This window comes from Lycium barbarum, chromosome 6 (assembly GCF_019175385.1).
Source record: "Lycium barbarum isolate Lr01 chromosome 6, ASM1917538v2, whole genome shotgun sequence".
NCBI lineage: Eukaryota > Viridiplantae > Streptophyta > Magnoliopsida > Solanales > Solanaceae > Lycium > Lycium barbarum.
Window position 1 is genome coordinate 18525067 of NC_083342.1, and position 14642 is coordinate 18539708.

A 14642-nucleotide genomic window follows, 5' to 3' on the forward strand; every position below is an offset into this window, starting at 1 on the left:
CTTACCATAAACTAAATGAAATAATCATGTAAACACAAGTACTAGCATTTTCACCTTGGAAGATATTAGGCACAAACAAATCATGATTACAAAATTCTTTGCCAATAAAAACATTGTTTTTGGTTAACACAATTATCAGGTTCAAAATAAACTTTCACCCCCACTTTTTCTAATAATCTCATAAAAACTAAATCGGTTTAAAAATCTTAGAAACATGCATGTACCACCTCAATTAGTGTCAATGTTTTTCCAAATATGTGTTCAAGAAGAGAATTTTACATTCCAAGAACTTGAGTAGTTCTAGAATCACCAACATAAATCAATCATTCTTTTTCTTTAACTTGGGTGTAGAACACAAAATTATTTTAGCACAAATATGCTTAGTAGCACCAAAGTCTAACACCCAATCTCTCACACTAGCCACAAGACTCGCTTGAGAAATGACCACAACAATTATATCATCCGCTTAGCCACACTTATTTTACTTAGCGGGATTATCATTTTTCCGAATCTTCTTTTACATTGAGAGATATAATGGCTTAGTTTGCCACACATGTAATTATAGTTATTTTCACAGAAGGTTTTCTTATTGACTTTGTGTCAACTAACCACGTTTTCTTTTCTCCAAATATAAACATAAAATATTGTCATACCTTATTAGCCTTTTCAAGACATGCACATATAAAGTTCTCAGCCTCTTCTTGGTACTTCCCAAACACGGGTGCATGGTTACTGACATTTTCCTTTCCTTAGGAACTTAGCAGTAAGAGGCTGGCCAGCAGCAACATACTTGACGTCCCAGCCAAACTTGTCGTGGACCAACCGATTCTACCAAGTGCATCCCCATTGTCCCCCGAGTAGTTCATGTAATATTTATCGCTAAATGCCTTGTTGGAAATATTATCAACCGTATTCTCCGTAAGAATAGAGTATAAAAATATCCTTAAGATTGTTGGAAATCTTACGGAAAATACTTCATCACGAACACGTGTAGGGACTTTTCTTCATCACGAACATTTGTAGGAACTTCTTTTACACTTGAGGAAAATGTTTGATCACGAACAATTGTAGAGAATTCTTCGTAGCTTGAGGCATGCCAATGACACTGTCCTTAAGGATATTTCACCCGGTATGGGTATATCCCCCAGGATTCAACAAGCTCTTCTAGTACAAAACTAGGAGCCAGAATCTAACAAAGATTTCTTTTAATATATATAAAACCCAGCACTAAACGAAGAAAAGGTGTTCAAAAGTTTTTACTTTGTTTTTTCTCTTCATACCTTCTGCAAAATGAATACATAGAATATATATATAGGTTGAGAAGGGGAACAAGATATTATTAACATAATAAAGACCATAGAAGGCCGTTCAAATGGTCAAATACATTTTCCATCATGAAATCATTATTTTGAATAAATTATAGTAAAGATCAATAATGGCTATTAATGATAATAGAAACGTTAAGATGATTTCACGATTTTTCCTCATAGTCTCTTAGACACAATCTGCCAACTTTTAAAACATCATTGAAGAAAATATTAATACCCATTAAATAATGAATCTAGACATTTCTTTTTGAGATATTAAAACAATTTTTATAACAAATAACGTATTTGACGTATACATACAATGTAATTTTCCAACGAATGGTGTTCATCTGACCACTCTTGAACGGCTCTAGCTCCGCCCCTGGTTAGATGTACATGAGGACTGAGGTAGATAATATGTTAAACTTGCCCATTTCGCTACAAATATAACTAACGATCCGAGTTTTGCTTTTGCTCCTGTAAAGTTCCAGCATATTATATTCTTATTGATGGGATATCACATGACATAAAATTGATCTCTAAATTGTCGAAAAAAAAAATGTATAGCTCTACCTTTATACTATGTATCTTCTCTTTTTGTTAATTTAAGATTTGTATATGACAGACATGGCTTGATGGAGCTTGTTAGCTCCATATATAGATAAAGGGATTTCTATTTCTGTACTTGGAACAGTTCTGCATTAGCTAAATTCAGCTTAACATTAGCACAACATTTATGCATTTACAGAAATTTATCTCCAGAAATGTCACATTACGTGCTGGTGAATTATAGAAAACTGATTAAAGCATGGAAACTGAGAGTAAGAACAGATGTAGAACATACATTTTAGTTTCTCAAGTATCATAATGAAAAATTAAACATGTCATTAGGTAAAGGTGCACTAGTTTAAGCTAAATATGTCCTAGAACTAGGACAACTTCCAAGTACTTACAGCGCACAAACATTATCATATTAAGCAAGCATGCTTAACTAGGACAAATTAAACAGCTCATAATGAAATGCAAATGGCCACCAAATTCCACAAGCCATGGTGTTAAATGGCCTTCATTAAACCTCATGAAGTGTGTTGCTGAAATCTGGGGATATGTGCCAATCACACCCTTAAAAAGCGGAGTAAAAAATGGCCAGCCAACGCCATTTTTACCTTTAAAGGAGGTAACATGAGCCTGGGCCATTTTCTGCGATCCACATTTGCAATTGCACATATGGCCGATTTTGGGACTGTAGTCATTAATGTCATAGAAACAACTTCAGGCACACGTAACCAAAGTTGCAAGAAGTGACGCCTGAAGTGGCAGCAAACTTCCAATATGTTTGTTTTAAGTTTGGTTTGTCAAGGCCAATTTCGTACAGTTTTGCCTGAAGTTTGGCTTGCTAAGTGTCTGAAGTTTCAAACATATGTTGTAACGCTTGAACTATCAATTTTTCATCCCTGTCAATATTTTAAAACTTTTTCAACAATATCTATTTGGTTTAAACTCGATTTTCATAGTCAAGACTCACTTTTTTAAGTTTACAATAATGATGATTTCCCCTTACTTTGTAATACTGTTGAACTCTATTTTATCGTTCCTTCATTCAAGATTTCAGCTAACATCTATCTATTACTCTATATAAATATATCGGACTCTATACTAACCGGTAGCTAGGTTCAAGGCAAGAACTCGAAAATCATTATCCACGGAGAAAAAGAAAACAAAAATAAGGAGGAAAAAGCAGATCATACAATAGACATATTGGGACTTAACCTGATATACCAATTGTATCGCATGGAGATATTTGTGTCAACAAGTGTATTAGTAATTTACAAATGATGCTTTAATTTGTTCATTTCTCTGGCTAGAATTTGTACATATATATATATAATAGTAGTAATAATTTTTTTTTAAAAAAAATTAAGGTGGGGTCCACGTGAAGAATTAGGAGACAATTGCCAAAAAAAAAGGACATTTAAATAATGATAATAAGTTCAGAAAATGGTAAAGGTACGCTTAGTGAAAATTTAAAGATGAGAAATTCAGAAAAAAGAAATAACGATTTAAATTAAACATAAAAACCGCTAAAGAAGTCATAAAACCAAAAGATTTAAAACTTATACCTTTGGGTAAGGATAAAAATACACTAATTTTAGACACATACGTCTCACACAAATAATGAGGAATAACATCAAGAAGACGAAATATAAACGGTCAAGAAACGTATACACATATTTTCTTAAAATGATGAAGTTGGTCTGTACTTAAAAATTTAAGACTATAACAGATGCTAACACATGAAATCGCTTTTCAGTGTTGTTAAGTAGAAAGAGATGATGTCATGAAACTCAGTAGGAGAAGATGTATTTTAAATCTTTTAATACTATTATAGAGGAGTGGGTTTGGTCGTCAACCCACTCTTCTATAATAGTAGTAAAAACAAATTTAAAAATAAATAAATTAAGGTGGGGTCCACGTAAAGAATTAGGATACAATTGCAAAAAATTAAAAAAATAGGACATTTAAATAATGATAATAAGTTCAGAAAATGGTAAAGGTACGCTTAGAGAAAATTTAAAGAAGAGAAATTCAGGAAAAAAAAAATAATGATTTAAATTGAACACAAAAACCGCTAAAGAAGTCATAAAACCAAAAGATTTAAAACTTATACCTTTGGGTAAGGATAAAAATGCACTAATTTTAGACACATACGTCTCACACAAATAATGAGGAATAACATCAAGAAGACGAAATATAAACGGTCAAGAAACGTATACACATATTTTCTTTAAATGATGAAGTTGGTCTATACTTAAAAATGTAAGACTACAACAGATGCTAACACATGAAAGCGTTTTTCAGTGTTGTTGAGTAGAAAGAGATGATGACATGAAACTCGGTAGGAGAAGGTGCATTTCAAATCTTTCAATACTATTATAGAAGAGTGGGTTTGGTCGTCAACCCACTCTTCTATAATAGTAATTAAAAAATAAATTAAGGTGGAGTCCACGTGAAGAATTAGGAGACAATTGGGAAAAAAATTAAGGTGGGGTTCACGTGAAGAAGTAGGAGACAATTGGAAAAAAAATTAAGGTGGGGTCCACGTGAAGAAGTAGGAGACTATTGCAAAAAAAAAAAAAAATAGGACATTTAAATAATGATAATAAGTTCAGAAAATGGTAAAGGTACGCTTAGAGAAAATTTAAAGAAGAGTAATTCAGGAAAAAAGAAATAACGATTTAAATTGAACACAAAAACCACTAAAGAAGTCATAAAACCAAAAGATTTAAAACTTATATCTTTGAGTAAGGATAAAAATGCACTAATTTTACACACATACGTCTCACACAAATAATGAGGAATAACATCAAGAAGACGAAATATAAACGGTCAAGAAACGTATACACATATTTTCTTAAAATGATGAAGTTGGTCTATACTTAAAAATTTAAGGCTACAACAGATGCTAACACTTGAAAGCATTTTTTAGTGTTGTTGAGTAGAAAGAGATCATGACATGAAACTCGGTAGGAGAAGGTGTATTTCAAATCTTTCAATTGGAGAACCAAACCAGGAGAGTCATATATGGGAGAAGCGGACTAAGTAAAATAATTTATTGATATTTTCAATTAATTGAATTATAATACTTTCTATGATAAAAATTCCATAATTATATTACTAAAAGGTACTCTCTCTGTCCTAATTTATGTGGCACGAAGTTTTAAAAAGAAAGGAAAGATCTTTGAAATTTGTGGTCTAAAATAAGTCATAGATATTTGTATGGATTTAAATCATTTCATTAAAAGTAAAAGAGAAAGTTTCAAGTTAAACGATTTCGAAACATAAAAATATATCATTTTTTTAGGCAGACTAAAAAGAAAAGTGTGGTACTAGCACAGGCTTTCATCATCTAGTTTATATATATTACTACTATATATAAATGTTGATAAAAAGTTTTTGTCGTCCTCACATTACTAATTGTTCCTATTGAGCTCCTACACGTGGCAACAAGGCATGTTGCCCTCATTCATTTTCTTCAGCCAAATTTCGCTTGGGCCTTTGTGGGAGTCTTTGTAAATTGTACGGTGCATTGTTGACACTATAATAACTTTTGTGGATATATTCCTATTCCCTATTCCTTCCAATTAATAATAGGTGTTCACTTAGGCTTTTTATTTTGAGTCAAAATAAGTGTCTACTTACATAATCAATAAAAAAAAAATTATTTTCTTTCAAATTTACTCCAATTTAGATAAGTGAATTTTTATGTAATCAAGAAACTATATAATTAGGTCTTTAATTAAGCATAATTTAGTCAACATATCTTTTTTTATTTGAGTTAATATTTTCTTAAACAGTATGCGAAAGGCTCTTATTTTGAACCGGAGGAAGTATTAGATTACTCTTTTTTACTTGTCCATTATATTAAAAATATTTTGTTTGTTTTCATTTGTTTATTTTATCAAAGTAAGATAGTTTTTTTTTAATCTTACATACCACTAATTTCTCGATGCACCTTTACTTCATATTTTTCAGTAAAAAAAAATCAAAACCTACTGATTGCATGATTTCGTATTTTATTCGTGTTGAATTAATACGATTCTCATGTAGTTGGTTCTTTTGTCCTAACTTATTTATCTAAACTGCATAAAAGATTTTGTGAGTAATTTTATTCTAATTAACTGGTATCATATAGTGTTGAAAATGAAAGATAGTATTATTAGTCGAGATGAATTATTATTTTTTGAAAATCTATTGTTTGGTTAACTAAGAATGAATATTTTCAAGCATATAATATATATGAAGAATAAATTGATTATTATCCAGGTTCAATTAATGAGTTTATTTTCCCTTAATTTCGTTTAAAACTAAGCTTATGTTTTTTAATTTATGATCTTCACAGAGTCAGTAATTATTTTTCATACTTTAAATCATAAAGTAATATTGGATTTTGTATTCCTTTGTATTTGCTAATTCTTCTTTCAAACTTTCTTCCTCTTAAATATTTTTTCTTTTGAATAATATTCAATTATGTACTAAGAAATTTCAATTATATATCTTTAATTAAATTATTATTTTTTTATAATGAGTTTGGGCCCGGACCTCGTGCGACTGGTATATAATATAAAGTTGAACGAGATTATGAAGCGATGAGAAAACGGTGATTACAGAACAAGTATATACCAGCTACCAGTTAGCTTGGGATGGCCCACCATCGGTCATGTATACAGGGAGGAAAATCGCGGAGAGAATATTTAGCTACAATAGCATTTCTCTATATGTTTTTTATAAAACTAAGAAAAATTTATCTATATTTGGTGTTTACACAAAATGTGGCACAAAACACTCATGATGTGTTTTGTCATTTCGAATGCTTTATATATGAAAATTGCGAAGTTACTTTTAAATAAAGTGGTATTTCTTCATTCTTAATCAGAAGTTTCGGGTTCAAATCAGGGGTATGAAATCTTTGTTAGGGAGCGGTTTACGCCCTTAATGTCGCACTTCCCGACACGATTAATTTAAATTTAGTCGGATCACAATGCAGATACCATATGGCATCTTCTATCTTTTTTGTATTAGACCCCCATTGTATGCGATTTTTCAAGGATTAACAAACTTTCCACGTAAATTCCCTCTAAAAAATCAATGTCATGGAAAATCAGTTGTCATCATGGGTTACAGGTAGACTTTGAAAGATGGTAAGCGAATTGGTCGTTAATTTCAAGGTCGAATAAATTTCAGCGAGAAAACAAAGGTAGGGTCATAATATGCTAATGCTAACACATAAATCCGTGTAATCTAATGACCGACTATGATCTTAGCCAAAAAGAAGTACAATGATAATAGGGCAATTCGCAGGAATGCCCTTTATTTGGGGTGGTCTTTAATTTTTGTCCCTCAAATTGCTGATCTTTAATTATTGCCTTTCGCCTATAATATCATGAGGTTCTGGTTTCGAATCCCGGCTCAGACATAAAAGTTAAAAAAGATAAAAAATCGCAAGGCAAAGCTTTTAGAAAAATATGTCTTATGCCGCATAGATTGCCTTAAGACATAACTAAAGTTCAACCGGATCCGGCAGAGGTACCTTATAAGGCACAGTTTTAGTCATGCCTTAAGGCAACCTCTGCAGGAGACATCATAGGTTGTCTTAAAGCATAACTATAGTTATATCGGATCCAGCATAGGTTGCCTTATATGACAAACTTTTAGTTATGCCTTAAGGCAACCCATGCCGGATCCAGTTATGCCATAACGCAACCTATGCCGCATAAGGCAGACTTTTCTCAAAGTCTTGCTTTGCTAAATTATTTTTATTTTTATGCCTAAGGAAGGGTTCGAACCCAGAACCTCAATATTTTCAGCCACCTTTTCGCTTGGGCAAAACTTAAAGACCACCAATTTGAGAACCAAAATTTAAAGACCACCCCAAAAGAAGGCAATCCGCGCAAAAAAAAAAAAATGATGATAATAATGGGACACGAGAATATATATTTTTTTCCAAACCAAAAAAGAATAAAAATAAAACAGGCGGTCCAGATAGATTTTCGCGTAGAATGGTGTCGTTTAATAACACGACACTGCGGGGCCGTTTAACATAGCTGATGCAAACACTCTTCTTTTTGAAAAATAATAATATTATAATTGGATTTAAGTTATACTCCACGTATTTAGAGTATAAATTTTTTTTTTCTTTTTTTGCACCATTAGTAACTAATTAGCCTGTTAGAACATGTAGTTACCATTTTTCACATGCTTTCAATTAATGCTTGACATAAGAATATTTGATTGTAATAAATATATTTACATTATCAGGATGGGTGTCAGTTGTTGTTTTAGAACTTATCAAATTGACCGAGACGAACCTTACCTAACAGACTAAAATTTATAAACGAAATAGTAGGTTTAGATATTAATATTGTTCTGCATAATTAGGGTAGGTTCTAAATATTATAAAAGAAAACGGAAAAAAATATCGAATAATTATTTATTTTATATATATATATATATATATATATATATATATATTAAAAAATGTAGACAGGCTGACAGACCTCCCCAATAGGTTGTTCCCGCCCAGTGGTCGATCGGCAAGCTCTACTCCTTCCGGACTTGCCTTGTTGTGTTGGTATTCCATTGTAGATATGATTTTGGTTATGTCAGGACCCTGTTCCGACCTTATGATAACTATATATGTCTACTCGTAGAGGCTCATAAACATGTGTCTTGTGTGTAGCTTTTTGTGTGGCCTTGTCGGGCCTTGTCTTGATGTATATACTTTTATTGTGGCCTCGTCTCAGATGTAAACACTATATGTAACACCTAACCTACTATATTAGGAGGATTATTGAAACCAAATAGGCTTTGGAATTTTCAATAACTAGCAATTAAGGTATGCTTTTTCCTCATCTTTTTTCCTCCTTTATATTTTTATAATATTTTTGTCAAATATCAAGTATATACTTATTTTTGAAGTGCGGTGAGACACACAGGTCATCTACAAGCGAGGAAGTTTTAAGTATCTTGGGTCCATTATCTAAGGAAATGAAGAGATTGACGATGATGTCACACATTGTATTAGGGCAGGGTGGGTGAAATGAAAGCTCGCATTCGGAGTCTTATGTGATAAGAAAGTGCCACCAAATTTTAGTCAAATATTGAGCATATACTTATTTTTGAAATTCAAGTTATGTTACACATTCACTTTTCTTTGTTAAAATTGTTTATATCTTCTGAAATGCAATTTTTTGGTTTGCAATTAAGTAATTGTTGTATGATAATATAATATACGATTTTGGTTTGGTAGTACAGAACATGCGATATTAAAAATACTACCCTGTAAATTAAAATCTTATTTGAGCATTGTATAGTATAAAGTCCTTGTAGTAAAAATTGTATTCAACGAATACATAATACTCTTAATTTATACATAATGTGTTATATTATATTAAATTTGTTATTATCTTACATAACAAAATGGTCAGACATACGCCTAATAATGTAACTCTTACTTGATGTTTTGAAATAATTATCAAAAATTAAACGAACTTTATCGATATCGAAAAGAAATTATTTTTTTTTAAAATGATTTAGCAAAGTCTACTTATAATTATATACAATGAGATTTAAAATATGGTTCAATTTTTTTAAGAAATAGTCGATTGAACCGAACCATTATCGTCTAATCAAGTTAGAAACTCAAAATATTTCAAAATTTGCTCTTGGCATGTTGTGATGCCTCAATCTTTTATTTGGTCACGGGTTCTCATATATTCAAACTTATTGGCTAGAAATCCACATATTGATCTCTCTCTCTCTTTTTGTTTTTTTTTCTCTTTTAATTTTATAAAAACCAGAGAAAGAAGACAGCTGTGCTCATAGACTGATGTGTGTGTGTGTTTTGTTGTCTTTAACAATCACAACTAAAGTTTAAAAGCTGAAAGGAAAGGTCCCATTTTGCATGTTCTAATTTATATATGTGGATAAAGATACCACATTCTTTATTTGTTTTTAATATTCCTTTTGAATTACCCCACAGACACCATCAAACAGAACATTTAGACAGGTATATGATCATAATTTATGATAAATGTTACTATATTTATAGTGTAAGTACAAATTTGATTTTTGACTACGAAGTTCTTAGGATAGAAGTCAAATGCTTCTTCTCCTTCTAATAATTTTTTCTAGGTGAAAGGGACAGAAACAGAAGGACCTCCAATTCAATTCGTGCCCAAATTTTAAGTTACAATAAAAAGAATAAGAAAAGGTCAGTGTATAGTCGCTATAAATTTCGTACTTGAGAAAATCAAAGACAAGAAAAATATATAGCAACTTGTAATAATTAAGTTTTCGTATAATTTGGAGTACAATCTTTCTCTAAGTTCGGAGAAAATTTCATGCGATTCATCTCTTCGAGCATTGGCTCAAGGGCTTGGTAGCTTGTTTTTTGCATTGTTTGATTTGCACTTCCATTCATATACTTGAAATTTAATTTTGAATTTGAATATAGATTTCATTTGTTTGTCGCACGACGTTTTGATGAGTGTCCCGAACAATTCTGGATTGTTTGAAGTTTATATAGAAATGCTTGAATGCAGCTATATACAGAGATTTTTCAAATAATTTTTTATTTTCGGAGGTTTCTTCTCTTCTTTTTAATTACTTCTGATCTGGTGCTCTAAAATAATATATGTTATTCTTTTATATAAGTGTGAGCTAGAGTTTTAAGTTCAACTAATTGGGATTAAATAATTGACGCAATAATATTAGCCTATAACATTAATTTGGACTAACATGCTTTAAATTTAATAGTATATTATTCAGGTTTCCCTTATTTAAAATCTAATTTCCTACCGCCAGACAATAGCTTTTCTGCTACTAATTTTCACAACCAAAATGAGTAAATTGAATGAGTATCTTCAGAAGAGGAAAAAGATAATCTTCTTATTTTGTTATCTTACACTTTTGTAAATTCACTTTATTCGATAGTGTCACTTTATTCGATAGTGTCTTTTTTTTTAAAAAAAAAGGGGGGAGGATCGAGAGTCGGGTACTATTCTATCAGTCAATAGTAGAACCATACACTATGATGAACATTATTCAGTAAATTCAGATGAACGAAAATACAGAAATGCCGGGGCCGTCCATAAAGAAGTTGAGCAATCAAAATATTAACAATTTCTCAAACTTTTGTAATTACTCAAGCTCATGGCACGCATTATCTGTTTTAGCTCCATACCTTTTAAACTAGTTTTTGTAGTTGATTAAAAAAATCAAAACAGTTGAATTATGTCAAAATATCCATTTTTCAACATTTTATCGGAATCATATCAATCAATATATGATATCTTACCCAATGCTCTTGTCGTCCATGTTATGTTACTTCTTGCTCTAGATGTATATCCCCGAGCGTACGTGACTCGTGAGCGCTAGAGTTTCACATCAATTAAGTGAATAAAATGTATAATTTTGAATAATCCTCACCTATTGAACTATATTTTGATAGCTTAATTCTTTGCTAAAGAACATTTTTTTTGACGTACAAAAAGAAAGCTGTCAGATTGGTAGGACTTAGGAGTACATGTACAATGTACAAAAACAACAAGAAAAAAGTTTGTACACGAAAAACGTCTTTGAATTGTTATTTCATTTTACCTATTTCTAGATTTTTTTTTTTTTGTTTATAAAAACCTGTTCACACAAATATTATCTAATGGCATGCTTTTTGCCAGCCATGTGATGAGCTATCCCCAGAAAGACGCATGACTCTTGACTCATATAACCAACCATTTTTTGCACTAAAGTACAGAAACATCATATTTGCCGGTCAATACACCCCTCTACTCTCCTCCTCCAACAACAACAAACCCAGTATAATCACATCAGGTGGAGTCTGGGGAGTATAAAGTATATGCAGACCTTATTTCTATCTTTTGACAGGTAAGGAAGTTGTTTTCAATAGATACCCGGCTTAAGAAGAAATGAAAAAAACATCAGCAATAATAAACAGTAATAACAAGCAATAATAGCACAAGATAATAGGACAACATAGTAAAAAAAAAAATAATCAGGTGCTAGAGATAAGACCAAGCAGTCCATGACAAGTATTGGCACCCTCTACTCTCTCCATAATCCCATATTAATATCATATATTCAAATCATAAAAAATATACTCAGTTTATATACTTTCTGCCACTTTCCTTGTATAACTTTCTAGTGAATTCAATTCCTTTTCTCTTTTTCCACTGTCCTTAAAAGTAAATATATTTCCTTCCTTATACAGCAGTAAGTTTCCACACAAGCGCAGCTTTTTCCTTAGCGTGTGTTTCAGGCAAATGAGTATATAATAATGTTCCCAAAAAAGGGGTCTTTTCTTTTTCTTTAAGGAATCAATGAATAGTTATTTTAGGATCTAAACTTCATAGGAAAAAAGCTCCTACTTTCTCTTCAATGGTTTTCAAATGGGGTGTCTTTAAATGGTTTTCTTGATTTGGTTTTGTAGTTTGAAGTTTATGTCATTTTCTTAATGTCAGTTGGTTAGTATATAGATTGGGAAACTGCTGGTTTTCTGTTTCTTTTTGCTCATAAGGGAAAATCCACAAAAGGGTTGTTTGCAAGATTGTAGTTTCTTGATTTGAATGTGACTTGGCTGAGTTTTTTCCTCTCAAAATTTGTCATTTTTCAATATCAGTTAGTTAGTATATAGATTTTGATAGTGTTGCTTTTCAGTTTCTTTTTTGCTCATTAGGGAAAATCCACAAAAGGGTTGTTTGCAAGATTGTAGTTCTGTTGATTTGGATGTGAGTTGAGTGAGTTTTTTTTTTCCTCTCAAAAAAATGTCATCTTTTAGTGGTTTAAGTATTGGTTTGAGTTTTGTTTTTGGATGTATACTAATGGGACTTGTAGCAGAGTTGTATTACTTGTTGTGGGTAAGAAAAAGAATCCCAAAGAGTGAAACAGAGAATCAATACAACAACACTGAGTTATCTCATCATTTCTGTTGGAAGAAGCCTAATTCAGTAAACAATGTTAGTAGCCAACAAGAAGTGAGAAATCAAGAAATGAATGGTCAAGATCAAGATTTGGAGTTAGGTACTAGCAAAGATTTGTTACTAAAAGGTTATGGTGAAGATAGTGTGGAGTCAGAGTTAATGAGGTTGCACAATCTTTGTGGACCTCCAAGATTTCTCTTCACAATTAAGGAGGAAACAAAAGAGGATTTGGAATCTGAAGACGGTAAGTCTCACAGAAGTAGAACTTGTTCGAGAAACAGAAGCTTTAGTGACCTTAGCCTTACGCCACTGTCTTCACCACCCATTAAGGGTCGTCAGAATCTTGATTCTTACTACTGCAAAGGATTCAATCCTCTCTTTGAATCCTCAACAGAAGCTGAACTAAACAGACTAAGATCATCACCCCCTCCAAAGTTCAAGTTCCTTAGGGATGCTGAGGAGAAACTTATTAGAAGATTAGTAGATGAAACAGAGAAAAGGGTACTCAAAAATGAGGTTAATTATCAAGATTCTGCAACTAAATTACCAATAGATGAGAAAGAGAAAGGGTCATTCATTTCTTTTCTTGCAAAGAGCAGATTAAGGGAATTACAAGTCCACAACAACTCTACTACTTCTGTAAAGGTACTTCCAGTTGATAATGAATCTGTTATGCTCTAAGATTCATTTCAAGTTTAGATGGGAGAGGTTTAAATTTCTTTTTTTTTTCCACCTCTTTCATCTATTAACCAACAAGTACAGCAATTTACCTCATCTTCTATTAACTTTTAGTTTTTCAGATAGGAAATAGAGATTTTATTGTAAGTTCTCTGGACTCTTCATCTGTTTTTATTTCTTTAGCAATTAATAGTCCTTTTTTTTTCAACCTGGATACTCTGGTGGTGGTAATGGTGTTGCTTAGCTAAAAAGAAGAGTTTGTTATCTGGTTTACACAACTACAGTACATCTGAGATTGCTAAAACTTGTAAATTGTTGTGGAGTATTTGTTTAGATGACTTTATGTCGTGTGCCCGGACAATCTAGAAAAGGTTTTACACTAGCATGTTAAATTGATCAATAGCAATAGGTAACTCTACATATCAAGTCGAATATGATAATTTCAAAAATAAAGCTATAACCTGCTATAACAGATTAACTTGCTATAACACTATAAATCCTCCTAAATGGGAGGGAAAAAAAAAAAAAAAAAACAGATTAACTTGCAGTAAAAATGTAACAATACTTTACACTGTAGTGTATATAACTTATTTGAATGATTATGTTCTATGGCTAAGGGCAAAATATCCAGCAAATCAAAAGGTGATTTCTTTTATCTCTTGTAGCTGGTGCACGTGAACTTGCATCATGCCACACATTATGATATCCCAATTATATTTCGTTGTTTGTTGGCATTTTATAGTGGGGTAAAAATAATTTAGCAAAAATTGAAGTTTTCTTGGTAGTATGATTTCAGAAATGCTTTCTTTAGCGATACTATCATATTACTATGTGATTATGTTGCTCAGTAAACAGTAAACACCAAAACAAACAACATTCTTACATGTTTGACTGTTCCACAGTTTGCAGTTTTTTTTGGCTAAGTACTGCTTAATCATTCTTGCTAGAAACTGTTCATCTAAAAGCAGATGACATGATTAAGATTAGGACAAATAGCTTTCATTTCATTTTCAATTGATTCCTTATCGGAACTTCCTCTTTCTTTCTTCCAAAAAAAACTTAACCATTTGTGAAAGGAAATTTCTCTTGGCACTTGGGGCATTGGCATAGGACATAGGTAAATTTTACATTGGCATTGCTATGAAGCAATCATGTTCACATT

The 14642-nt window shown here is 31.7% G+C and overlaps 1 protein-coding gene across 1 annotated transcript; it reads left to right on the forward strand.

Moving 5' to 3' along the window:
* Positions 1 to 11900: 11900 nt before the first annotated feature.
* Positions 11901 to 13688, forward strand: LOC132643547 (uncharacterized). Its single transcript, XM_060360000.1, has one exon. The coding sequence runs from the start codon at positions 12647 to 12649 to the stop codon at positions 13481 to 13483; it is 837 nt and encodes a 278-aa protein (XP_060215983.1). The 5' UTR covers positions 11901 to 12646; the 3' UTR covers positions 13484 to 13688.
* Positions 13689 to 14642: the final 954 nt, after the last annotated feature.